Source organism: Urocitellus parryii, chromosome 5 (genome assembly GCF_045843805.1).
Source record: "Urocitellus parryii isolate mUroPar1 chromosome 5, mUroPar1.hap1, whole genome shotgun sequence".
In the NCBI taxonomy this organism is placed as follows: domain Eukaryota; kingdom Metazoa; phylum Chordata; class Mammalia; order Rodentia; family Sciuridae; genus Urocitellus; species Urocitellus parryii.
The window spans coordinates 116,251,006-116,277,297 of NC_135535.1; the positions used below are offsets into that span (position 1 = coordinate 116,251,006).

Genomic DNA, 26,292 nt, shown 5'->3' on the forward strand with positions numbered 1-26,292 from the left:
TGATTTCAATTTCTATAATTACAAATGTCTGAGATCAAACTGCTCTAACACAAGCAAAGGCCCACAGAATAAACAAATATTATTTATTATTTAGTTACAAAAGCCCTAAATCAAGAATTCTACATTGTAGAAAATGAAATAGGAAAGAAAAAAATTATCCAGGCAGAAAACTCTCCTGATTCCCAAAGCATAAACTGACTATAACAACAACAAAAAAAAAAAAATTATACAAATAAACAAGCTTTACTAGAAATGGCTTACTATTGGAGGTAGGGAGGAAAAGAACTCAGAATTTCAAATCTTTCTGATAGCAGGCACCCTGAGGGGCTCAGCATCTTCCTGACCATTAAAACCTCCTTCAAAGGCATGAGCTTTTTTGCTTAGTAGTTCAGTTTTCTGTTGAACCATCTCTCTCACAGTACTCCGCTGGCCTGTGCCTCTAGAGTGGCAGAGTGTTGGAAATCTGCTGGGTTCTTTCCTACTAGGGTACATTTTCTCTGCTCCTAGCATCCTCTCCTGGTCCCTAAAGACAGGTGGGACCTGACTTCCAGCAGTCACCATCTCCCTGCCCCCCCCCGCCTCTGTGAGATCTAAACTTCTTCCTCCCTCTTTATCTCTTCATTTTTCAGCAAATCTCAGGTTTTTCTCATCCAGGGGTCACTTTAGCAAGGTGAAAAGAACGCCACACAACCTTCAGCACTTCTTCCGATCCTAACTGAAGAGCAACATCATCTTCAAGAGACAGGCGCCATCACCCCGCCCGCTGGGCTATAAAAGTGGGCAGCAGTTTGAGGTTTGCTTGTTCAGTTTCACAAGTAAAATATTAATTTCAAATAAATATAGTCATACCCAAAACATAAATATTTTAGAGACCAGTTATCATTGAATAAATAACCAACTTAATTAGACGCTGACTATCTGCCTTCCTTAGATAGGACACCCTCCGAGGGGGGAACTGCCCCAGTGGTGAGCACTGTGGTGCCTTTCCTATTGAATGAAAGAATGCAGACCACCCCAAGAACATTGTTCGACTGAATTTGTTAAAATTTTGTCAAAAATTCATAAAAACTGCATGGAATTTATATCTCTTCTTTTCTTCACCTGGAGTCTCTTTGCTCTTGGTCCAGCCGATTCCTCCACATCTTCAAGGATCTCACTCAAGGCATATTTCTGCCAGGAAAACCACTCCAGCTCAAGTCAAATGTCTTTAGGAAACTTAAAAGGAAACTAAAGATACAACTTACAGCATATAAATAGCACCAGGAGTTGGGATGTGGGTGAAAAGATAAAAAGCCAAATCAAAAGGGTGGGCACTGGGGTGAGCGTGTTCAGAGCAAGGCTTGGGCAAGGTCCCACAACCCAACAAAAACCAGGAGATTCCCACATTAAAGGTCATGTCAACATGTCTCCCTTAAATGTACAGTTCAGGGGGCTGAGGCTATAGATCAGTGGTAGAGCACCTGCCTCGCCATGTGAGGCACTGGGTTTGATCCTCAGCACCACATGAAAGTAAATAAATAGAGATACTGGGTCCATCCACAACTACAAAAAAAATTTTTTTAATGTACAGTTCAGGAAGGCATGGGCTGGTGGATGACAACAACTGTTTTTAATTTGCCCTCTTTTTTATTAATTCTTAAAAGTAGTATTTGTAGCCAGGCACAGTGGCACATGCCTTTAAACCCAGTGGCTCTGGAAGCTGAGGCAGGAAGATCACGAGTTCAAAGCCAACCTCAGAACTTAGTGAAGCCTTAAGTAACTCAGCGAGACCCTGTCTCAAAATAGAAAATAAAAAGGGCTGGGAACGTGGCTTGGTGGTAAATCACCCCTGGGTTGTATCCCCAGTACCAAAGATAATGAATAATGATAATTTTTGTGCACAGAGTATGGCCTCCTTTCTTCCCTTTGGAATGTGATGGTGGTGCTGTCAATGGCTTGTAGTCTGCTGCCTTATTGGAATTCATGACATTAGCATCAGAAAAGACTTTAGAGATCAATCTCACAATCCCAAATCAGAAACAGGAAACAGAGGTCCAGGCAGCAGAAGCCATTTGCCAAAGACATAAAGGAGAGTCCCAGAGTGTGGACTTGGGTTTTGCTGTCCAGGTGTAACCACAGCCCCTTGCATCCCAGGCAAGTTGCTGGCTTTTCTCGCCTGCTTCATTCTGTCAAAGGGTGAGAACATTCGTCGACCTCACGAATGTTGGGAGGATTAAATGAGGTGACACATGAAGGGCACAGAGCTGCGGCTTTAGCAGCATTTATGAACCTTAGGCATCCTCACCAGGGACACACAGCCAGGTGGCAGCAGACCCTGGACTAGACCATTTGGTACTGTCTGTCCTATACCTGAGTCTTCTGCCAAAACGGCAACACTCCTCAGATGAAGGTGGATGAAAGAAAATAGTGGATACCCCTCTGATATCACCCCTTTGAAAAGCAAGCCCAATTCAGACATGCTCAGTACAGTCCTGCAGGAAATTCTGCCTATTATGTTGTCACATGTGGCTATGCGGAAGACTATGCCGAAGACAGTGGCAATGAAAGGGCACAGCAGCTGTGCTGAGGAGTATCCCTCTCTGGGCCAACGCTTGAAATGCTCCTCTGACGGGCAGGGAAAGTGGAAGCCATCCTAGCCTGCTGAGCTCTCTCTCACCCACTCACTCTTGTCAGTCTGGCAGAGGTGGTGCTTGGAGCCAGGTCTTGGACCTTCAATGCCTTCCCCTGCAAAACCCATCCCCATCCACCCTGTTCAATTTCTACGACTCAAATGCACTTTGAACTGTGTACAGAGCCCAGCCTTCCAGCACAAATTCCCCCATCAGCCACCTGCATTCCCCTACCAAACCAGAATATTCTGGCACAGACTACATTAAGGTGTGTGCTCCCTGGTCCTGATAAGTCTTGCCCAGCCTTGAGCACCAGAGCACCTCTGGTCAGATCTCTAGAAGGCCTGGTACAGCCCAAGAGGTCCCCTCCTGGACACGCTCCCAATCTTCCTTATTCTTGATACATGACTGTGTTCCTGAGAAGTTAAAGATGCTGAGGAGAGGGTCTTTCCCTGGTCATGTTTCTGACTGTGTAACCAAAGCCAAGAAAGAGAAGCTCCAGTGTCTTCGCATCATTTCTGCTATGTATCTGAGGAAGGCTTTACAAGTTGTAGGGCAGTGCTAAAGGAACTAGCCAACAGCTACACTCAGCCATGCAACAGTTAAACCAGACCCAGTGAGAAAACCAGAAGTTCCCTAATGAACTCTCAGCAGGGGACTACCTGTGTGAAGGGATGGGCTGGCTCCAGGCCCAGCGCAAAGTCAAGCCTCCCTCCAGCCTCCTTTCCCAGGCCTCAACTGCCCAGCCAGGCTCCAGCTCTCAGCGGCCAGCAGGTTAGAACCACACCGCTCATCATCCATCTTGGAAAGGTCAGAAACTAAATTTGGAACTTGGCTTTTAGTTCTTTTACATCTCTACGTTATCTGGAGGCTGAGGGAAAAGGTTCACAAAGGAATGTACCAGAAGAATAAATATTTCAGAAGCAGAGTACATCTGTCTACTTTTAATTATATTGGTATCAGTTATCATGATAACACCTTGATGTAGAAACATAAATTTATAAACATATAAATGGCACTTTCTGCTTTCAGAGCATTTCTATCATTTCTATACATACTCTCATTTGAACCTGCTGTGATTCACTGAGTTATTTTCTTTATTACTATCTTTATTTCATAGTAATATAAAATCCAGGAAAGTAAAGCGACGAGGCCTTAATGCTAGTCAGTGGCAGAACTAGGACTAGACCCCAAGACTGTGATACCCAGCTCAACGCTTTCTTGTTGTCCTTCACAGGCCCGGTTGTTTATGGCTCACTCCATAAAAGGGGCATGGTGTAATCCTTTTCCATTATAAAAGGTCTAGAGGTGGTTACTGTTGGGTGCCACTAAAGTCTGCCATATCTGAAGCTCCTGGCCCTGCCACCAGACAGGTGTCGACTGGAGTCTCAAGAAGATCCCTAATTCACATGCAGGCCCACATAGCTCTTAGGAACTGCTTCCAGTTACTCTGTCCACAAGAAGGATTATTCTGGTCCTCACCTTGTCCCAGGAAGTTGGGCTGATTCTGGGTCCCACTCACCCCAACCAGAGATTCTCAACTACTTAGGAGAATTTCAAGGGCTCCAGGGAGTTGAGGAACTCGGCTAATATGAATCATTGGTCTCTAGGAAAACAGGGCCTCAAAGTCAAGTTCACCTTTTCGGTAGCAGTGGATAGAACATACGTCCTCCTTGTTTAACCCCCATGTTTCCTGGGTGGGAAAGGAAGGGCTCCACAGTCATGCCCCTAAGGTGCTTTAAAGATGACTATAACTGCTGCTCCTCCTTTGCAACCCTTGGTAGAGAAACGACCACATAAAGGGCATACACGCCAGCTGAGGACTCCAGAACTAAAGTGCCGTATTCCAAGCAAACACCCCTCTGTCCTAGACCCCAGAGAGGCCACATAGCACAGCAGTGAAGAGCAGAGACTAGGAATCTCACTCCTGGGCCCATCTCAGCTCTGCTGCTTCATAGCTGAGTGACCTTGAGTAAGTTCACTTCCCTGTGCCTCTTTCTCATCTTTAAAATGGAATGACTATAATAAATATGCACCATTATTATATATCAATTAAAATGTAACTAACTAAATAAAAGTCTGGTTAAAATTATAGTAGAGGTCCTGTGGAGTTGTTGAAAAGACTAAATGACTTAATACATTGTTATGTACTTAGAACAGTGCCAGCAATGTGTTGACATTACTGTTGCTATTATTATTAGTTAGAAGGCATGAATCCAACAACTTCCATCATATGGAAACCAGTGAGAAGAAGGAAATAAAGAGGAGAAAAGGGCTTCCAAGAAGCCCAAATCAATGTTATAAAATCCACAAAGTAAAGCTAATGCACTTTATTCATACATGAGTCCCTTGATCAGAATCGATTTACTCTTACTTTGCACATAACCAGAACAGACCAGGTTATCTACTCTCCTAGCCCACTGGAGAGAGGAGCAGCAAGTTAAAAGAGTGGGTGCTGGAGCAAGTAGACAGCCCAACAGGGTGGGGTATGAAAACAATGTCGAAAACCTTTCTTAGATCCTAGCATTCTGGGAGCCTTTGGGGGTCCCCTTGTCTCCTGATGGCTGTGTGGTATTATTGCCAGTCCAATAATTGAATCCTAATTATTGTGCACTTCTCAAAAAAGGGTGATATATGCTTAGTATTTTTCTTCTAATGATCCAGGGATTTCTATTTTATATTCTAGAAAGAGTTTCTTCAAATATATTTATGTGCCGAGGAGTTTGGTATGAAAGGGGTTCCATTACATAAGAAGAGCATTTTCCCCCCAGAATGATAAAGACGGGTAAAAATGGAGCAAGAGGTGTCACCATATTTAGACTTCAAAGCATCACCTCTTCTCCCATCCATCAGCAAACACAGAGCAGACAATGCCTCCTCCTGTCTCTGAAATATTTAGTGGATAAACACTGAGTCAAACAATTGCCCCAGGCACCCTGAGGGTTTATGACCATTAGATTAGGCACAAGTCTATCCAGGAGCTTGCCATCTGATTTGAAATGTCATGTTCCTGATGAGGCAGAGCCGTGATCCTGGCTGGCCTCCTTTCCTGCTCTGGCCTGGCAATGTGCTCTGTCCTTTCTAACCATGGTGCTGGTGCTGGTGCTGGTGCTGGTGCTGGTGCTGGTGCTGGGGACAAGAGTTTTGTCTGTGGTTTTGAACCTCTGCATTCTACACAGCAGCCATTCGGCAAGAGGTGTTCTGAGGAACGCACTCCTACCCCCTCTGCCTGACCTAGGGAGTCAAGGTGCACTTTAAACACCCAGGGAGGAAGCTGCAACCTAGGTTAAGAACACAGCTGTGGAAACCACAATGCATCTACACACGCTGTCCTCACATCTTGGCTACCTCTCACAGGGCAAAACATTTCCATTCTCTGAGTTTCACATTCTCATCTAGAAAATGGGATAACAATTATATTCATTTCACAACATTATTGTGATGTTTAAAAGCATTAATGCATACAACGCTTTTAGGAACTCAACTATAGGTGTTGCAGACTCATCAGCTATGCCTGTTGCTACTGTGTTAAAAAACCTGGAGATGGAGTTGAGGCTAGGACTGAGCAGTAGAGCACCTGCCTAACATGCCCAAGTCCCTGGGTTCCATCCCCAGCACCACAAAAATATAAAGGAGGCTTAGAGAAGTCTTATAATAACTTTACTTTGGTCAACTCAGAATTTACTGAGTTTATTTTGTGACAGAACCATTTTTTTATTTGTTGGTTTGTTTGAAAATACCTGCTAACATTGCTACAGAGTGTTTCATCTTTGAAACATGTTCACATCTGCCTCATCAGGTTCTCACAGCAACACTACACACTCCAGAAAATAGAGAAGAGAGCCCAAGCTGGGGTTTCACACAGGCCTGAGTTCAAAGTCCAGCTGTGCCACTCACTCACTTACCAAGTCACTTTACGTCTTGGAGATTTCATTTCCTCATCTGAAATAAAAGGACAATGCCTAGCAGCCTGCATTCATTCACCTAGTCATTCACTCAACAGATATTTATCAAGAGCTGGACAGGTGCCTGATACTGGTCAAAACACTGGAGATACTGCCATGAATAAGATGGATAAATTCTCCACCCTCCAGGAAACAAATAAATATAGTACAGTTTATTTGGAGAGGGGTATTTAAAATAGTATATACAAAGCCCTGGCACCTAATGAGACTCAATGAAGGTATATTATGATTAAGCAGGTATTACTACTCTCAGAGGAGATGCAAACAGAAGGTTAAGTGACTGACCAGGGCCACACAGTTCAGGTCTCTCTTCCTAGGTCAATGCCTGCAATCCTGGCTCCAGCGCAGCTTTAAGACACACGCTAGTCCTGGTTCCACTCAGACCAGATTATTCGGAATTCCTAAGGGGGGACCTCACTCAGTAGAGGCCCTTTCTCAATGCACTGATCCAAGCTAATTCTCTCACCCAAAAACAGTCTCTCTGTTTCTGTCTTCAGCACCCTGTGGCCCCCTCATTGCTCAGCGCAGGAGAGGTTGTTGGTTCGTGATTCAGGAACTACGTGGCTTATTACCCGCGATCATCTATTAATATATTTCATAACCCTAGTGTATCTGCAAAGTGTGTGTCTGGTGCATTAGGATGACACACACAAGATAGCAATAATAAACCCCATTTTTGTTATGATCATTATTGTCGATGCATGAAAGCCCCACAAAGACTTCTCACTCGCAGGCAAATGCGACAATAAAAGAAATCACAGCTCACTGCACAAAGAGGAGTGAAAGTCAAAGGGGCAGTTTTTTTAGTCACTTCTCAGAGCCTGCCCCTCTCAGAGCTTGGGAGGGAGGACTCAGACTCATGTCAGAACTTGAGAGTTCAAATGAGGGACCCCACATGTCTTCAACCCAGCAATACCCAGGAATTGAGAGGAAGGGAGGTGACCTTGGCTTTACAGTGCCTCTGACATGCCCTGGTTCCCTGAGCTAACTGGCTAGAAGGCAAAAAAAAAAAAAAAAAAAAAATCCCTGTGAGGAATGCAGTCCCCACAGGCCCCCCAGGGCTCTCCCCTGAGGGGGGCTCCTCTTCCACCATTAATGGAGCTCTACTTCCTTCCCCATGTAATCAGAAAATAAAGATGAGCCACCCACAGATACACACCAATCCTGCTGGATTTGAGTTGCCAGGAAACAGAGATCTGGTGTCCTCTTGCACCCTTGTGAGACAAAAGCTATCCTGAAAGACATTGATCCTGATGTACCTACAGGGACCCCAGGAGGAGAGTGGCTTTCAGTCTCTGGTCTGAGTTCTAAGGGACAGCGTGCATTTGCCTGTGCCAGGCACAGCTCTACACATTTCACATATTAATCTTCACAACCAGGTTATGGTACTATCTTGCCTCAGTTTCGCAGTGATACATTAGTATGTCTGACATCCCAAGTTTCTTCTAGTCTAGCTCCAGCCCCTGGGCAAGACAACTCTCCTCTCACAGCCCCCAAACCATTGCTTTTCTGGCCTCTTCCCTTCTCCCCGCCTCCATCAAAAGCCTGGCTCTTGCTACATAAAGTACATAACACTGTTCTTTGCACAAGGTCAAATGCCAGATATATTCTCTTAATATTCCAACGCCAGCCAAGTCTTTGTGGACTTCAGGATTTGCAGAGTACTGGGAGTTTTCCATGCACAATAGGTTCTCTCTGCTGGCAGAGGCTATTCAACAGGCACATACAATTTACCTACCGAGCAACAGCTATTGACAGAACAAGTTTATGGTTGCCATATTGTGAATGATGGCTTATGGAGTAGCTGGCATTGCCAGTACCAGGTCTGAGAATAATCCAGAAGAGAACTTCATGTCACAGACCAGCTCAGGTTTCAGTATGCTTCACTAGCATGATGAAAAGATAACGAAGATAATGGATTTGGGAGCAGAAGTATATATTAAATGGTGCATAAGACTTTTATTTAAATAATGAGAGAAAGATCTTAAAAGTAAAACTCTATTCTGGAATACTTTTCAACTCTTGAAAAGGAAAGAAAGCAAAGCATTAGAAAAAATGAAGTAGGGATTAAATGCAGCGGGTGGGAGAAAGCAAAGAGTTCAGGAAAGAATGGAAGGGAACCGACGGATTTGTGAGAGAAACTGAGAGCAGGAGCAAGCACAGATGTGCATGGGCAAGCGTGCTTTGCTAAATAGACTGCTCTTCAACCCAATAGAGTGGGAAACTTCTTGGCAGTTGATGTATGTCATCTTTCTGTTTGGATCCTAGAAAGAGCTTGTGGGTAGACAGAGCAGACTGTGGAAAGAGCTGAAGGTGGATCCACTCAGACTAGGGAGAACATTCTAGATCACTGCTCTCAAACAGCAGTGCATAGGCCCCTGCATCTGAACCACCAGGGGAGCTTGTGCCAAACACCAGGACCTACTCCAGATTCGTGGCATCAGACTTTCTGGGTCAGGGCTGGGAACATGCATGTGACCCAGTTCACCACAGGATTTTCATGCCTCAGAGTCTGAGAACCACTGATACAGGTGCATCACTGTCTCTCTTTTGTTACTGCTCAGAGCAGGACTCCAAAATGGCAATTCTTTATTAAAATAAGAAAAAAGAAGGGCCAGTGTTGTGGCTCTGTGGTAGAGCGCTTGCCTAGCATGCGTGAGGCACTGGGTTCGATCCCTGGCACCACATAAAATAAATAAATAAATAAACAAATAAAATAAAGGTATATGTCCCTCTACAACTAAAAAAGGAAAATTAAGAAGAAAAAAGTATGACACTAATGGGGAAATTCTCCAGTTTCACTTTGGAAGTACTAAATCATGTAAGGAGTCAGTCCGGCATGACGAGTGGAATATCTCAGTCGTCAGCACACAGTCATTAGGTACCTCTGATTTCCTCGCCCAGGAAAGGCTACACACTCGGATCAGCAGCCTCAGTGTGATCAGCTCAGCACACTCCTCGGAGTCAGACTGTCAGCCTTGAGTTGCCACAAAGTCCAGCTTTGGACCTACTGACTGGTCCCCTCTTTCATATTTTTGAACTGTTTCCTTAGCTCCCAAGACTTCACTCTCTGAACTTCCCCCTCCTACTTCTCAGACCAAACTGCCCCCATATCCTTTCTTGGGTCTTTCTTCTCCACCCTCTCTGTAAACACTGCTCTCCAGGGCCCAGCTTGGCCTTCGGCTCCTCCTGCCCTCTGCCCTACGGCAAGTGCTCTGGTCCATGCCCACGGCCTCTCCCTCCCCCCATTCTCTCATTACCCCCTAGTCTACAACCTCATCCAAGACTGTCTCCCCAGCTCCACGCCTGCCAACTACCCATTGGACCTTCCCCTAGACATCACCATCGTACACTCCAGGGGCTCCTCACCTAACAAATGCCCGGTCATATCCACAATGCCTTGACTCTTAAATGTGACCTTCCCCTGAAGTCCTTCTCCTTGCTAATGCCACCTGGCCACCCATGTCACCATGCTGGGACTCAGCCCTCTCCTTTGCCCACAATATAGGGATGGTCACAAGTGCAGGCAAGTTCACCTTCTAAATCCACCACCCTCTCTGTCCCTATTGTCACTATCATCTGAACTTTGGCAAAGTTTCCTTTTTTCTTCACAGTGAGGCTCCAACTGAGCTGCTCAGCCCTTCTTGCTATAAGAGTTCTCTCCTGCTCTTCAGGGGCTCCTCATCATTGGAAGTTAAATCCAGCTGTTGGCATGGACCATGAAGCCGTCATCACCTGGCTCTTCTCCTTCATTCAAAATCAGCACCCCATCATTCAGAGTATGACCACAGGTCCTTTGCACATGTGCATACTCCAGCCCCAAAACACCTCTTTGGGCCTGGAAATCACCTCTTGTAAGACCTTTCACTATTTGCAAACATTTTCTTATGTTTATCTTTCCTATCAATCCCAGTCAGGGTCTACTTCTTGACATATTCCAAATTCAGTGCCCGGCTCCAGGTGTGAACGTTTGCCAAGTGACTGCACAATCATATGGTAGAGCAGCAGAGGAAAAGACTGAAGGGAGAATCTCAGGCCATCATGAAGGTCCAGGCAAAAGGTGATTCAGGTTTGGGTTGGGATGAGGACAGTGAAGATGATAGCAGTAATAAGACCCCACACTCACAGTACCCAGTGCTCAGCCCTGACTGCAGCCCTGGTCCAGAGCTGATGTGGACTTTTTCTTTTTTGTTGGTTTTCTGGGTGGATTTCTGAATCCTGCGTGGCTACTGCCTCACCCCACCATGCAGTCCATGGCAATGGCTACCCCAGAGAAGGTATGACCCCATGGAATTCACAGAGTGATGAGTCAAATCCACAGTTTTATTGAGATGTCATTCACATAAAAACCCCCATCCTAAGTCACTGACTCAATGATTCTGTGCGAAGTTCTAGTTTTAGAACACGTCCATTGCTCACTGGTAGGATTTAAGAGAAACTATAATATGTCCAGCATCTTCTATGTCCAGCCACCTCCAGAATAAGTCCAACCTTGACCCCTGGTTCCCGCCCACAGCCCCTCCACCTCCTGGAGGCACAAGGTTGACAGGTCTCGGCCAGCCCAGGGCTTCTCTCTGGGCATCCTCCCAAGTGGTCCTACCAATCCTCCTGGGAGCTGTGGGATGGATGACCATCTCTGAGATCTAAGATAAACCAAACTCCTCTGCCCACAAAGTACCCCAAAACTTCACTGGAGTAAAAACAAGACCTGGATTCTATTTGTAACCAGGCCTCTTTTTGAAGTTGCAGATTAAGTGTTATGCTGCAGAGGGATTCTGGAAGGACCCTGGGAGGGGAGGGAGGTGGACACAGAGAAGAAACAGAACAAACAGAAGGAGCTCCTGCTTCGGGGAGACTGTTCAGCTTGTTCTTATTTTGACATGGGGACAATTTCTTGCCTGTTAAGAGATAAGGTCATGCCTCAGATGGCTGCACGGACTGCCACTGATGGTCTGTCATGTCATCACTCGGCATTCACTGCCCAGCTCAGGAACCTTTGGAACGTGTCCTTACCACACAACTCCACACCCATCCAGAAGCCCAGCAGCCCCCCACACACTGAATGCTCTAACCCATATGGGTCTGCAACTAGCTGCAAAAGCATGCATCAGATTTACTTTCCAAAGGGGCCAAGGGACATGTCAAAGGTTCTAAGACAAAAGAACCATCCCCCAGATAGCATCAGCAGACAGCAACGATGGAAAGGAGACTCTATCACCCTCCTGCTTCTTCTGAAAGCCATCACATCCGACAGTCCAATCTCAGTCACTTGAGGAAGGTGCTGGCAACAGGGGAAAGATGGTGGCTCTGGTGACCAAACACTGCGTTGGGGGACTCATATGAAAAGTTATGCTGTCTTTGCAGGGGCAGAGAGACAATATTGTTCTACATGCCCATCACGGAGGCATCCCAAAGTGGCCCAGTTTCACCAACCACATTCCAGAGCGCTTTTCCTCACATGCCCAGACGGAGCAAAGGCCTTTGTAATGACTTTGTGCTCAGCCAAAAGTAAATACACTCTCCACTTTTTCCATGGACAAATCCTAACCCCAAGTTGCCAGCACTGGCCTCTCCACAATCCAAATGGAAAGCCTCCTTTCCCAAGAAAATAAAACCTTTTTAACTCAATAATACATCTTGGCTGCAAAAGCAAACTTTCCTGAAAGCTTCCTAGAAATTATTTATCATGCAATCACATAGCGAGGCTGCAGATCGCCTGAGCAAATCCTACCAATAGAACAAAGGCACTCAAAATACATAGGACAAATGATCCAGGAATAAATGCTCACTCCAGCACACCTGCACTTGCAACTTAGGCAGCACATTTTATAACACACACAGGATCCGCCACACACATACACACACACACACACACACACACACACACAGTTCGCTGCCTCCTAATTGGAATATTCTTTCTGAAAACAGGCTGTGATAAGACAGGTGCTGATTTGAATAAAGAGCAAAATGGCATTCCAGATCTGAGCTCGGCAGCGCTTTGGTACATGTCAAACGCACATCTCACTCCTCTCGCACATTCCAACTCGAATCCATGTGATCCAACTTCAGTTCTCCACCGAGTAGTAAGAAATGACTTGAGGACTTACCAGGTTGGAATTGGTGGCATTGGAATCATCTTCTGGAAAGGGAATATAGATTGCTAAGGCCACACAATTGGCAAAAATAGTCAGTAAAATAATTATTTCAAATGGTCTGAGGAAGGGAGTTAAGGAAGTTAACGCTGCAGCGAGCCCAAGTGAAACAAATATACATCTCTCTATTTTTTTTAAATGAATCAAAGATTGGTAAGAATTTTGTTTAAACAATGCATTCCAAGCCCCTTGTATTCTGAAAAGAAACATATGCCTTTTTAAGTGCTTCTAGTGGGGCCCCGCCAAAATTTTTCCTAATATGTCAAAAGCAGTGGAGGCCAGTCGCGTGCCAGAGTAAACACAGATTTCTAAAAACTTTTTTCCCCTTCTTTTATTTATTTAGATTGCATTTGACTTCATTTTCCCTCATGTGGACTTGGAGTGGCTTTTACAGGCTGTACCTGCCCCCAGGCAGGGCTCCCTGGATCCCCCTTTCTACGTTGCTTCTGCACTGCCACCAGGAGACCCGATCACACCTGGGAAGGACAGCAGTGGAGTGGGATTTTAAGACAAAGTGACGTTTCATGGTTTTCATTAAAATCTGGAGAATTTACTTTTTAATCTTTGAAAGTGAAAAGTGGTTTCATTCCTCCCCTCTCCCCCTCCCCCTCCTTCTCCTCCTTCTTCTCCTCTTTCATTTTCTGACAGATTCCAGAGAACCTAAAGCCCGTCTGGGGTGAGGGGCTCAGGACCCCCCAGAATGTGGCAGGATGTATGCTGCGTGTTTAAAAGAAGGGCAGCCATCTCCCCTTTAGGGACACCCCTGGTTCTGCAGAGGCCCTGCCTCCGGTAAGCAAGGCTCCAGTTGCTGGTCCTCCCAACTTCTCCATCGATGGTGCTGGTCTCTAGAGGGACCACCCAGAGTTCACTCACCAGTAACAGAACACACTGAGGTTCCCAGTCCCTGACTTCTTCATCCAAATACAGGACAGGGTACACCCTCTAGAGACAAATGAGCTCATGGGATAACACCCTTCCAATGAGCCCACCCCACCACACCCAACCCAAGGCCAGAAAAGGAAGCTCTGCAGGAAGGGCCCAACTTGTGCTCTTCTCTCTCCACTCCTACCAGCCCGGTCCCTTCTGCCAACCTTCAGCCTCATTCAGAGTCTAACAGGAGAAAGAGAAGGGGATGGAAATCGCTGGGTGAAAGAACCAGTTTAATTCTCCCCGGGGAAATCTCTACTCACAAAGGTAACAAATTTTGAAGTAGGAAAAGACCTTAGGAATGATCTGGTCCAAACCTCTGAGGCCCAGAGAGCCCAAGAAACTTTCCCAAGGTTCCCTAACAGAGTAATGACCAGGCAGGACTAGAACCCATATTTCCTGCCCACCAGTGCAGTACTCACCCCCCGTCACACACAGCCTGTGTGTGACTGTGTACCCAGGCAGCCCTGGACCAGGGTCACAGAATGCTGGAAGTGGGAGGAATCTCAGTGATTATCTGGTGGCAGAACCCCTCAGCCCTAAAGGAGAGCTCAGGGTCCCTTTAGCCAGCACGCCTCCTTCAAGGTGCCATTTTTTTTTTTTTTTGCATGTGTGCCTTGATATTAAAAGGTGGCATGCAGTGGACCTGTCCAACTTCCCCACTTTACAGATGTGGACAGTAAAACAACTGTTCGAGATTCCAACCTGGCAAAGAACAGAGCCAGGGCCACAACCCAGATCCACTCACTCATCTCTGACCTCATGCTGCCCTTGAGTTGACCAAGGAGTCAGTGGTGATATAGGGGGTGGAGATGCCAGGGTGGGTATAGTGACAGTGAGAACAGGAGCTAACATTCATGGAGAGCCTACTCCATGCTAGGCACTGGTCTAACTGCACCCTACAAACACCCAGCATAGAAAGCACAGCTGTCACTCCCATTGTTAAGGGAGGAAACGAGGCACAGAAAGGTACATGTTAACTTGTCCAAAGTCACAGAGCTGGTGGTAGAATGGGATCTAGTCTGGCTCTAGACTCTGAATTTGTGAGGGCTCCTCTACACTGATCTCGCCTGTGTTACCCTAGAGCATTTTCATGACGTCAGTTCTTCCAGCTCTCCTACTGCAGCACCTCTTCCTACCCAGACCCTTTCCTACCTGCTTAGCAGAGTGACACTCGCCCTAGGGGCTGGTCAGTTTCATTCTCATCATCTGCTACCCTGTGCTCTTCCCTCCAGGACAAGAGCCCAAGAAGGCAGCTGAGCCAGACTTCCTGTGCCTCCATTCATCAAATATCAACTGGCTGCCTCCACCCCCGTGGGGATTCCTGAGCTTGGGATGTTTCGAGTGCTGCCAGTTCTACCTCCTGCCCCTTCTCAGGCTATCCATCCATCATGCTCTGCTAAGAGCATTGGCTAATGTTGGAAATGAGGCTGTGTAAAGAAACCAATCAGGAAGATAAGAAGAGCCATCAGCTGAAAAGCAGAGGAGAACCCAGGTAAGCCCTGGATACACTGCATGTCACCCTGGGAGGACCAGGTCATTTTTTAAACTGCATTCTTAATGACAGCATCAGATTCCACCTTTTCCTAGCTCCTTAGCTGTCCAGCTATCCTTCCTCGGCAGTCTAGGAACGCCACCCATGAAGCAGAAAGGCCCACATCGCCTCCCCCAGGTGGGAAGCACATTCCCCAGGGAGGATGACTGCCACACCCGTGCAGTGAGTGTTCAGGCTGCTGACCCAGGCCCCGCTATGTCCCAGCAGAGCTGGACTGCACCCCCTGAACATCCACCCAGGTACTCATCTAGTCCCCACCTGTGCCTGACCTGCAGGAGCCCTCAGTTCTCCCACTCCATGGTTCTGCCTCAAGCCACTCTGGAAGCAGTACAGTAACAAAGGAGGGAACAAAGGTTGTGAAGTAGCCCATGATGACTATTAACACAATCACCTGAGTGGATCCCCAGGCAAGCTCAGCCATGGAAGTGTTTCAGATATGGGATTTTTTGGATTTGGGAATATCTGCATTCACATAATGAGAAAGTATGGGAAGGGGATCCAAGTCTAAACACAAAATTCATCTATGATTCACATGTATCTCATACACATAGTATGAAGGTAATTTTATACCGTGTTTTTACTGAGCCTGTATTTGCACTACTATCCATCACATGAAGAAGGTGTGGAAGCTTCTACTTGTGGCATCGTGTTTCAGATTTTGGAGCAATTCAGATTTCAGATTTTGGATTAGGGACGTTCGAGCCATACATGGGGGGAAATATTAAAACCTAGGCATCGTGAACCCTGTCCCCAGGATCCTGATTCACTGAGTCTAGGACAGGGCCTCTAGCTGTATTTTCACAGGCCTCACTGATGCAGACCCATGAACCAGCTGTAGGCACAGCACCGTCTACAGAGCCTGCTGACTGGTAAGCCCCAGAGGGCTGGCCTCTAGAACACAAGTCCCCAAAGCACCCTTCCCAGGCCAAAGCACAAAGGATATTTCCATTCGACGATGCTTATACATGCTCTCCGGATGGGGTTCTTCAGGGTCAGACAGAGCAGGGCACGGGGTGGCCGCGTGGCAGTTGTGCCACTCTGTTTTTTGGGTTTCCCATACTGCTGCCGTTTCCGCTGCGTGGAGCTGACTGTGGAGATGGTCGCATTGCCAGCACTGCCCATCAGCTTGGCCTGCCGGGCTGCATCAATGGCTGCTTGCCAAGACAGGGCTGCCCCTGGGGTGGGGATGTGCTCAGGGGCAAGCCCCGCAGCTGCGTTGGCATTCATGTTGGCTGAGCGCGGGCTCCCATAGTTGGAACCTGCAGCAAAAGAGGAAAGAGGATGACAGTCACTAGAGTGAAAATGGGTGCACCTGGGACACAGATTCGCATTTTTTAAAAAAATTTCATTTCAAGCTATTGCATAAAATTGGGAGGTGACACATGAAAACACTAGTGTGATGTGCTAAGAAACCACCAGGAAATTGGTTCTAGGCTGAGTTTGGTCGAGTTCAGCTGGGTGACCTTGGACATGTGGCTCCCTTCCCTGATCTCACCGCCTCATTTGAGGCAGACAGAGACGTGCCTACTACAGAATTCATGAACCTCAGCAGCACTGTACTAGTTAGGAAAGGAGGGTGCATTGGAAGATAGAACACAATGCAATGCATAAATTCCAACACATTTGTAAGAACAACTCACAAACAAAAGGATATTCTTCAAACAGAACAGAATGGTTGTTTAAGGGGGGGGGGGGGGTGAGGAAGAAAATCAGAGTAAGATGTGGGGATAAGAATGAATAAAGAATGAATGCATGAGTGAGTGAGCACCACATAAATTCATAACAAATATGCATTGAAGAAAGTAATTCACTTAGCTCTCTGCACCTGAGTTCCAGAACCAAAACTAAATACAATAAAACGAGGGGACTGAACTCTAGTTAAATTCACATCCAGTGCTACAGCTTAGATCTTAAATGCCCCCCCCCAAAGACCTGTGTTAAAGGCTTGGCCTGCAGGGAGATGTTACTGGGGTTTGTGGATCCTTTGAAGTAGGGCCTAGCAGGAGGTTTTTGGGTCACTGGGGGCATGCCCTTGAACGGGACTCTGGGACCCTAGTCTCTTCCTCTTCCCTTTTTATTCCTTGGCCCTGGGATGAGCAGTTTTGCTCTGCCACATGTTCCTGGCCTCATATGCTGTCTCACCATAGGCCCAAAGCAACAGGACCCATTGATCGTTAACTGAAGCCTCCATACCCAGGAGCCCAAACAAAACTCTTCTCTCCATAAGATGATTATATCAGGTATCTGTCACAGAGATGGAAATGCAAATGCCACATCCAGGCCCCCCAAAGCATCTGCACATTAAGTTTGGCACGGGTGGGAGAGGTGGTTTAAATTATAGGCAAATCCCTTGACGTCTGACATCTCTCACAGAGAAAGAAGATCAAGGAACCCTCCTCTTGAAATGAGTTGCCTTTTTCTGACTGTTTCCACTAACAAAGTACAGCAGAAGAGACACTAGAGGATTTCCAAGCTCCAAAAGGCCAAGTTGCCTAGACCTGAGTTTCTCAGGATGGACAGCTGAAGGAAAGCAAAAGCCACCATACTGTGAGGAAGCCAAACTAGCTGCATGGAGAGACCATGTGGAAAGAGAGTCCAGAGAAGCCTACAGCTGCTGTCGTCACCAACTGCACTTCAAGAGAGACCTCAAGCCAGAATGGTGTCAAATGAGGAACTTCCTGAATTTCTGAGCCATAACAACTGAGAGATAACAAGATGTTTGCTATTGTAAGCCATTTTGCTTTGGGGTGATTTATTATATAGCATTTGACATCTGAGGAGGGGAGCTATGTGACAGGGTCAACAGGATGGAGTAGAGAGTACTGTCCAAAAGGAACCCTAGGTGGGAGCCAGCAAAATCCAGAGGGCCCTACCTAAGAAGAGATGGCTACATTGCTCTGGTTTAAAGGTACCAAAGCCTTCAAGAAAGTCCCTAAGACACCATCTATGCATGACACTCTCTAGTCTGTTAGGACAGATGCCTTACCCTAGAATCTATAAGGTTTGCCAAATGATCAGCTCACCCTGGAACCAAACGTGTACCTCCCAGAACAGATGTTTGACCTTGATATTTGTAATGCCAGTGAGCTGACCTAGTGCAGTGAGATCAACAAAAGCCTCAGAGAATGGAATGCTATCCTGAAAGGTGAATCTGGCATGTGGATGCCACTTCAATTGCTTGGAGACAGTGGTGGAGCAGCCAGACCAATTTCACATGCATCAATTGAGTCTTCCCACAGTGACCTTCTCTGCTCAGTGTACACAGGTCCTCCCAAGGCAGCTGCTGGGCACAGAATGAACTATACTGTTGAACCCCTTCCCTCTCCTCACCTGAGGCTCCCCAGTACACAGGTGGACATGTAGTGCCTCTCCCAATCATCTCCCCAGCTCTTGGCTTGTGCTGGTCCTTTTATATTTGGACTCCAAGATAACTTTACTCCCAGGGTGACCTGCTTCCTAGAACCTACCATCCCCACGGCTACTCCTGTCTCCCACAGGAGCCTGTTAAGGGCACTTGGCCCAGCTGAGCCAGGGTTTTGGTTAAAGTTCTAAATTGAGAAGGGCCTCAAAATTAGTAAAGCACACTTCTAGGTGAGTCTGTGAAGGTGTTTCCAGAGACACTTGGCATAAAGGTCAGCCAACTGAGGGGGAAGACCTGCCCTGATGGCAGCACCATCCAATAGGCCCAGATGGAACAAAAAACAGACAAGAAGGGCAAGTGCACGCACATGCACACTCAGCTTTTCTTGAGCAGTAGGTTTACTGCTGCTGCCATTCACATAGACATCAAGCTGTGTCTATGAGTACTGTCCAGGAGGAACCCTAGGTGGGAGCCAGCAAAATCCAGAGGGCCCTACCTAAGAAGAGATGGCTACACTGCTCTGTTCTTCATCCTCTCACTGTGAACTTGCACCAGCAAATCTCCAGGGCATTCCAAACCTTCAGCCTGGGACTGGACCTTCCTTATCTGGTCCCCCTTGTTCTGCAGGTCCACCTTTTAGACTGAGCAATGACTGGTTTCTCCATTTCTCCAATCTGCACATGGCCAGACTGATTATGTAAGCCATACTAAAAAAAAAAAAAAAAAAATCCCCTCTAATAATTGCATGTACATTCTATTTGTTCTGTTCCTCTGGAGAGCCCTAATTCAACAGAGAATATTCTCACCCTACAGAGTCCATCCCAGAGAGAGAACTCAGGATCATGGGATCTTTGCATCCAGCCATGCCTGAAGTTAGCCCTACTTTGAGGGACAGGAGGTGAAACAGGTGCAACTCTGGGAGCTGGCTTCCACCAAAGCTACACCTCAAGGTCGGCATAGCCACTCTTACTTTAAGTCATTTCCCCACACTCACTGTGATTATGAGTTATTTAGGAACTCATCTGACTTGGGTTTTTGTCTCATGCAACCAAGAAAGATCTAATATGCTTATTCAAGGCCCAAAATGTGTGCCCAACTGAGCTGTCATTTCTGTGAGATTCCATAGTCTGTACCCTCTCCCTCACAAGAGGGAGACACCATGAGCTTCCACACTGATGCCAATTGACTGACATCATTGTCCAAATGCTGTACTTACAGGATTCTGAGACTTTCCTGAGCAAGACAGGAAAACACATCATGACAGATCAGTGATGCCTATCATGGCACAAGGGGTAGGGAATGGTAAATACACCGGTGCCACGTATTTACCACCCCAGCTTGACCCCAAGATGAGCACATCAGGACTCCCTGGGTACCAGCTCATCAGCTATACTACTGCCGTCCATTCTGTTGCCTTAGAGCACCACCCCCCTCTCCAGGGCCTGGAAAACTGCCTCCTGATTGAACCAAAGTCATGGCCGAATTCTCTGTGTGACACGGATTCCCACCTCACCACTGATTCCCTTTGCCCTCCCACTTTCCTCTGCCCCACCGGCTCCAAGCAGTTGCTGCATCCCAGGGGTAAAGTAGATTAACCAGAATATCAGGCTCATGGAGAGCGCAGCACTTCTGTGTGCTGAGAAGTCTCCTTGGCCACATAGCTTGTCCCAGTCTTCCCCGCGCTCACTGTGTGGATCCCTAGCCTCACGTGAGGAAGGCCCCAAGAAAGCTTACCTTTCTTATAAGACCCCAGAGGGAAAGAATTCAAAGAGTCGATTTGAATTAATAAAGGCACCTGAAGCACAAGAACCGCTTTAATAAGCAGCAAGATGAGTATCTCCACTTAACACATAAGAAAACAAAGGAGCGTATGACTCACTAAAGGTCACAAAATGAGACAATGGAAGATTTCTGCAGCTCACAGGACTCAGTGAGCTGCCAGACGATACTCCCGCCTCCTCAGATCTCTCTGTCACACAGACACACACACACACACACACACACACACACACTCCACATGCATACACACGTGTGTGCTCACATGCACGGTGACAAACAGAGCACACACCTCTTCTGGGTTTTGTGGGGTTTGGGATGGAACAGGCTGCATTCCTAAAAACATCCTTAAACTGAAAAGGATCTTCATCGGACAGTGTCCACTACACTCTCAGCCTCCTGGGGAACCCTCTGGGATGATTATAGGCACCTCCAGGGTGAATGACAGTAGAAAGGGTCCTGCTCATACATCAGAGTGACCAAGTCCAAAGTAGCCCAATCTTCCATCTTCTGTGGTTCCCCAGAGAGGGCTGAACTCCAGTTTTGCTCCATTCAATCTGTGCTAAATCATTTTTCCTTCCTAGACTCTCTTTGGCAATGACAAAATTTAATAGAGTCTATTTTGGTTCCTGGACTAACTCTTCTTCCCTCACACATATAAAAGCAGCCCCGTCCCCTGCTTTCAGCCTTCCAGACCCCACTTCTCTACATATGACAAGACCTCACACTTCCCCTGAGGTGAGTGTCCTCCAACCCTCATCTTGGCCCTTCCCCGGCTTGTCTTCATCTCCCTCTCATCTCAGCTGCCAGTTCCAAACACCAAGCAATCCCAGGACAACACTTGAGAAAAGGGCCAGAGGCCACAGGCCTGAGGACACATCTATGGCCCTGTTAAGGCTGTATGTGGGTGCATCCTGTCACCCTGATCCCTTACCATGAGACAGAGGCGTCCATGAGCAAGATGGTGGCTGCCTCCACAGAGCCAGGAGGCAGTTCTGAACACCAGGTCTTGGTAAACTGACTTCTGAGCACCCCCAGCCTGCACCCCATGGGGGACCTTATTTATATTGTGAACTGTTCCCAGAACACAAGGATCTCTCTGGAGCATACCATCTGGAGAAAGCACATATGAATAGCCCATGGGGAAAAGTGGAATGTCAACTTCTCCCTAGCCAGAGGACAAGAAAACAACTAGTATTTTGGTCCAGGCAGCCCCTCGCACAGCTACAGCCCTGTGACATGATTAAGGGCACTGCCACCGTAAACTCAGAACCACACACAGGTGAGACAGGTCTGGCCTGTCAGGGCTGGCCTCTGTGAAGGCTGAACTCCAAGCTCAGCTTGGCCTTCCCTCCTCCAAGTCATTTTCCCACCCACCATGATGGTTCCCCAATGAGACCTGAGGCCCTAGGAGTATGTCCAGATCACCCCCAACAAGTGGCATAACCATCCAAGAATCCCAGCAGTGGGGAACCTCCATCTCTGGCACAAGGGTTTTGAATCCCGAGTAGCGCTGTGAAGGTAGGGCAGACAGCATGGTGTCCCTGATAGCTCTTGTTAGCACAAAATCACCACCCCATGCAAAGAGACCAATTTTCAAATTATAAAGCTGATTCAAAGCTTTGTCTCCTGGCTGCCAGCTGAAAAAATGCCACCATTTAAGTCTGCTCCGGCTCCTGCCTTCGTAGGCTATTTCCACTGACGCTCTCATCCCCAAACGAGCCCAACGGGCAGATCAGCAGATCAGGTCACATAGACACAGGTAGGTGCCACACAGCAGTGATCTTTTTTCCCAACATTAGAAAATGACTCCCGCCTGTCATTGCAATGCTTGACACCCCTAAAAAGACAGCAGCAGCTCCCTCCTCCTGCACACAGGTGCTGCTGCTTCTCAGAGAGACCAGGACCAGGAGAAGACCCCCAAAAGAACGGGTCAAGACCATGCCATTCTGCTCTCCAGGGGTCTGCCTGAGGAGTCCAAGTCAGGAGTACCCCTGCTTTCCACAGGTGCAGAAAACAGAAAGGTGGAAGGTGTCTGCTGATAGAACAATCGACTTTTTTTTGGTCTTTAATCCATCTCAATCCAGCCACCTGATGCAGGGCCATATGCTAGAAAATGCTCCACATCTATTTGCTATGGTGTCATGATAAAAATGAAGGTTGCTGTCGTTTGGATCTTAAGTGTCCCTCAAAGCGTCCCACGTGGCAAAGGCTGGGTCCCCAGGCCACAGCACTGGTGGCATCTTTGGAAGGTGGAACCTGGTGGGAGGAATTTAGGTTCTTGGGTGCACGACCTTGGAGGGAACACTGGAACTCCACCCACTTCCTGTCTCTCTCTTTCACCTGCCAGCCATATTGAAGTGAACCCTTTACAGAGCCACATCCTCCAGTCCTGATGTTCTGCCTCACCACAGGCCCAAGGCAATGCAGCCCACGGAAACCTTTGAAACTGGGAATCAAAATAAACCTTTACTCCTTATAAATTGATTGTTTCAGGTATTTTATTACAGTGAGAGAAAGGAGACCAACACACAGTGGACTATAGATAAATGTTAGAAAAAACACTGTTAGAATCTGTCCATCTATGCCCTAAAAAACAGAGTCATTCTCAAGCATCAGACTCTTTCACTTACATCTTGGATGTGGAAGTGGCAGAGAAGAACTGAGGAAAGAGTCATGAGTAATGATTTCCATCTCATGTGCCACCACCCTAGTCCAGGCCACCATCCATTTCTTGCCCAGAATGCTGCAGTAGCCCCCTAGCATTTCTCTCATTCCTGGGCTTGCCCATCCCTAATCTGATCTCCATGCAGCAGCCAAAGTGACCTTTTAGAAACATGAATCATAAATGTGGCCCTGTCATTCCCCTAGTTAAGTCCCTTCAAAATCCAAACTCTGTGCCATGACTTATGATGAAGCCAGTGTAAACTGGCCCAGGCCCACTTCTCTGAGTTTACGCATTCCTCTCTAGGCCTGGTCTTATACACTCCCAACATACTGGTCTCATTTCATGCTTCAGATGTGCACAGTTCTTGTCTACCACAGTGCCTTTGCATGTTTTAAGAATATTTTTCCTTCTGCTCTTTGCTTGTTGATTTCTTCTCACTCTTCAAGTTTGAGCATAAATGATTCCTCCTTAAACTTTCAATCCAAATAAGCAGAACTCAAATACAAGTTTCCAGTATTCTCCCCACCTCTCTTCCTTCATGCCACCCAAGCCCCCTTGGCACCATATAAAGAACACCAGTTAGACACAGGGGTAGAAAACAGAATGGAGCTTCTGGCCTGCTTTGACAGCAGGGCCTCCTGCTCTTGCCTTAGTGCCTTCTGCTATGCACAAAGGAAGGTCATTCCTAATGAAGCACCTTTGTACCCAAGATTAACTTACAGGGAGCCAGAAGAGCAGTTCACACCTAGGAAGGAGAGAACTGCAAATGAATTTCCTCCTAAAGTCCTGGCCACTTATCAATCCCTGAAGTGTGAAAATGTGCTTTCTCTCAGGCCAGCGTGTCACTCAAGATGTTTGTGAATGTCCATCTGGCTCTTGCTCTCTGTCATCTCAACATTGTGGCAAGGGGCCTACATACCCTTTAAGAGCAGAACAGCCAACCTGAAAGAAAAACTACATTTCTCTAGCCATGAGTGGTCCAATGATCACAAAGCAGAAGGCCGTTAATCTTCCCTGTCTATTGCATTATGAAGACAGCTGGCACCTAGGTGCAGTGGTGCACACCTGTAATCTCAGAGGCTCAGGAGGCTGAGGCAGGAGGAGGATTGTGAGTTCAAAGCCAGCCTCAGCTAAAGCAAAGCACTAAGCAACCCAGAAAGACCCTGTCTCTAAAGCAAATACAAAATATGTGGCTCAGTGGCCGAGTGCCCCTTAGTTCAATCTCAGGTCCCCACTCACCCCGAAAGAAAGAAAGAAAGAAAGAAAGAAAGAAAGAAAGAAAGAAAGAAAGAAAGAAAGAAAAAGATAGCTGGCAAATGTGAACAGGAAGAATACTGTCCCTTGGTCTTAGAAGATAATTCAAGACTCTGTCCTTCTCAAGGTGAGTGGTACTATCAGAAGGATCCAGTATGCCTTAGAAAGAGCCACCATGTGACAGGTGGGTGACCAGTGGGTTGGTTAGCTCAACAGTTCCTCCAACTTCTTTCTACTGTGCCTTCCTAGATTGCCAGAGAGCTAAAAACAATTCCAAATCTCTCTTATAATTAAAATTCCTGATGCAACTTTGGGATTGGCCAACCAAGAACTGAGTAAGTCAGGTGGGGAGGATATCTATTTAGCTAGTATAGAGCTGACGGGGGACTTGCAGTGGCTTCCTGGACCAGGGACAAGGTGGTGTGCTCTTGGAGCCAACTCTTGGCACTGGGGCTTCACATTTCCCAGCTTCCTAACAGTACCAGAGTCGCAGATCCCTGGGCCTGCTCTGCGATGCTGCTCTGGAGTCCCTCCTGCAGGCCCAGCCTGGAGCTGGTTTCTCTCCCAACCCTTCCAATTTTATAAGTCCTTAAATTCCTGTATTAATATCTGTCCTCCTGAGTGTCTGTTATGGATCTGAACTTTGGCTGAGCACACCAGTCTATAGCAATATACTATCCAATACAACTACAGTAATGGAATGTTCCATCATTCTGGGCTGTCCATTTGCCTTCCTCTAAATAGACACCTGCTATGGCCAGTATGATTGCTGAGTCCTTGAGTACCTACAGCAAATGAGGAAATACAATTTAAATTTCAATTAATTTACATCTAAGTAGCCATATTTGGCTGGAGGCTACCTATTGGACTACACAGGTCTGTATTAAAAGGAAGGCACAATGGGAAAAATACGATAAAGAATAATTGTAAGTAGTAGGAAAAAGCAAAGAATAAGCACTTGATTCTAAACTGTGGGGGAAAAAAACTTTTTAAAAATGCAATCAAGAACTGATCCAGATGTTGATGGGTGGGTGGATTTTTTTGATCGTGAAATAATCACCCTATGCAAAAAGACATATTTTCAAAGCATAAGAGATTCTAAGCTACACAAACAATAGAGAAGTCATCATCTTTTTCAGGATCTAATTTTTTTTTTGTTCCCCTGTGTTGAGAATCAAACCCAGGGCATTGCACATGGTAGGCAAGTTCTCCACCACTGAGCTACACCCCGAATCCAGTATCTCACGTTTTTGACAAATAAATGAGGAAGTGATTTTTTCTCACTGGGCAGATGGAAAACCTAACAATGCCCCCCACACTAAGTAAGGAAGAGCCCCATGACATCCCAGCTTAGATGGAAACCCTCTCACCAGAGTGAGGACCCAAGGGGTTTTCTGAAGGTGCCAAGCAGATGTTATCTTCTGGTCCCTTTTTCCTCTGACCTGAGCTACTTCCCACTGTTCGAGCAGATTCCTACTCTCTCTGTCTTCCTCTTCTCTCACCCTGCTACAAACACAGCCATAAGAAATAGAGATGCTCAGAACAGTCCCCATGACCACAGGAGTCAAACCTGCTCCACAACAAAGAGACAGTGAGGGACCAAGGACATCTGTGGCTATCTCCCTGACTCAATCCATCAGATGCTGCCTAAAATAAAACTGTCTCATTTTTACTCGACATACCACCTGCATCTGATGACCGGGGCAAAGTAGAAGGGAAGGCAGAGAACCTGGAGCATTTCAGAGGCTCAAGTCAGCAGGAAAAGTGGTAAAGCTACTGGCACTCACACCTTCTGACCGACGCAGCAAACAAAACCTCTTCTCTGCCTTTTACTAGGGCAGCTAGTCAAAACAAGGTTAAAAAAAAAAAAAAAAGAATCCTAATAGAAAAATCTCACTGGAGGCAAACCATATGCATATGACCCAAAGGCCAATATTACCTTGCCCAGAGGACCCTAATCATAATGCCACTTCCCCCTTGGTACTCAAGAACTCTCATATTGACATCAGAGACCATCAGGAAAAC

General features: G+C 46.7%; 1 protein-coding gene across 4 annotated transcripts in view; it reads right to left on the reverse strand.

The window, feature by feature from the left end:
• Cacna1c (calcium voltage-gated channel subunit alpha1 C) overlaps nt 1-26,292 on the reverse strand; it is a 697,711-nt gene that overhangs the window by 541,943 nt on the left and 129,476 nt on the right. For all 4 annotated transcript variants that reach the window (XM_077798896.1, XM_077798895.1, XM_077798894.1 and 1 more), the window contains exons 2-3: nt 16,143-16,467; nt 12,682-12,787 (exon numbers count right to left, since the gene is read on the reverse strand). In XM_077798896.1, coding sequence (XP_077655022.1) covers nt 12,682-12,787; nt 16,143-16,467 — 431 coding nt within the window. The remainder of the gene's footprint in view (nt 1-12,681; nt 12,788-16,142; nt 16,468-26,292) is intronic.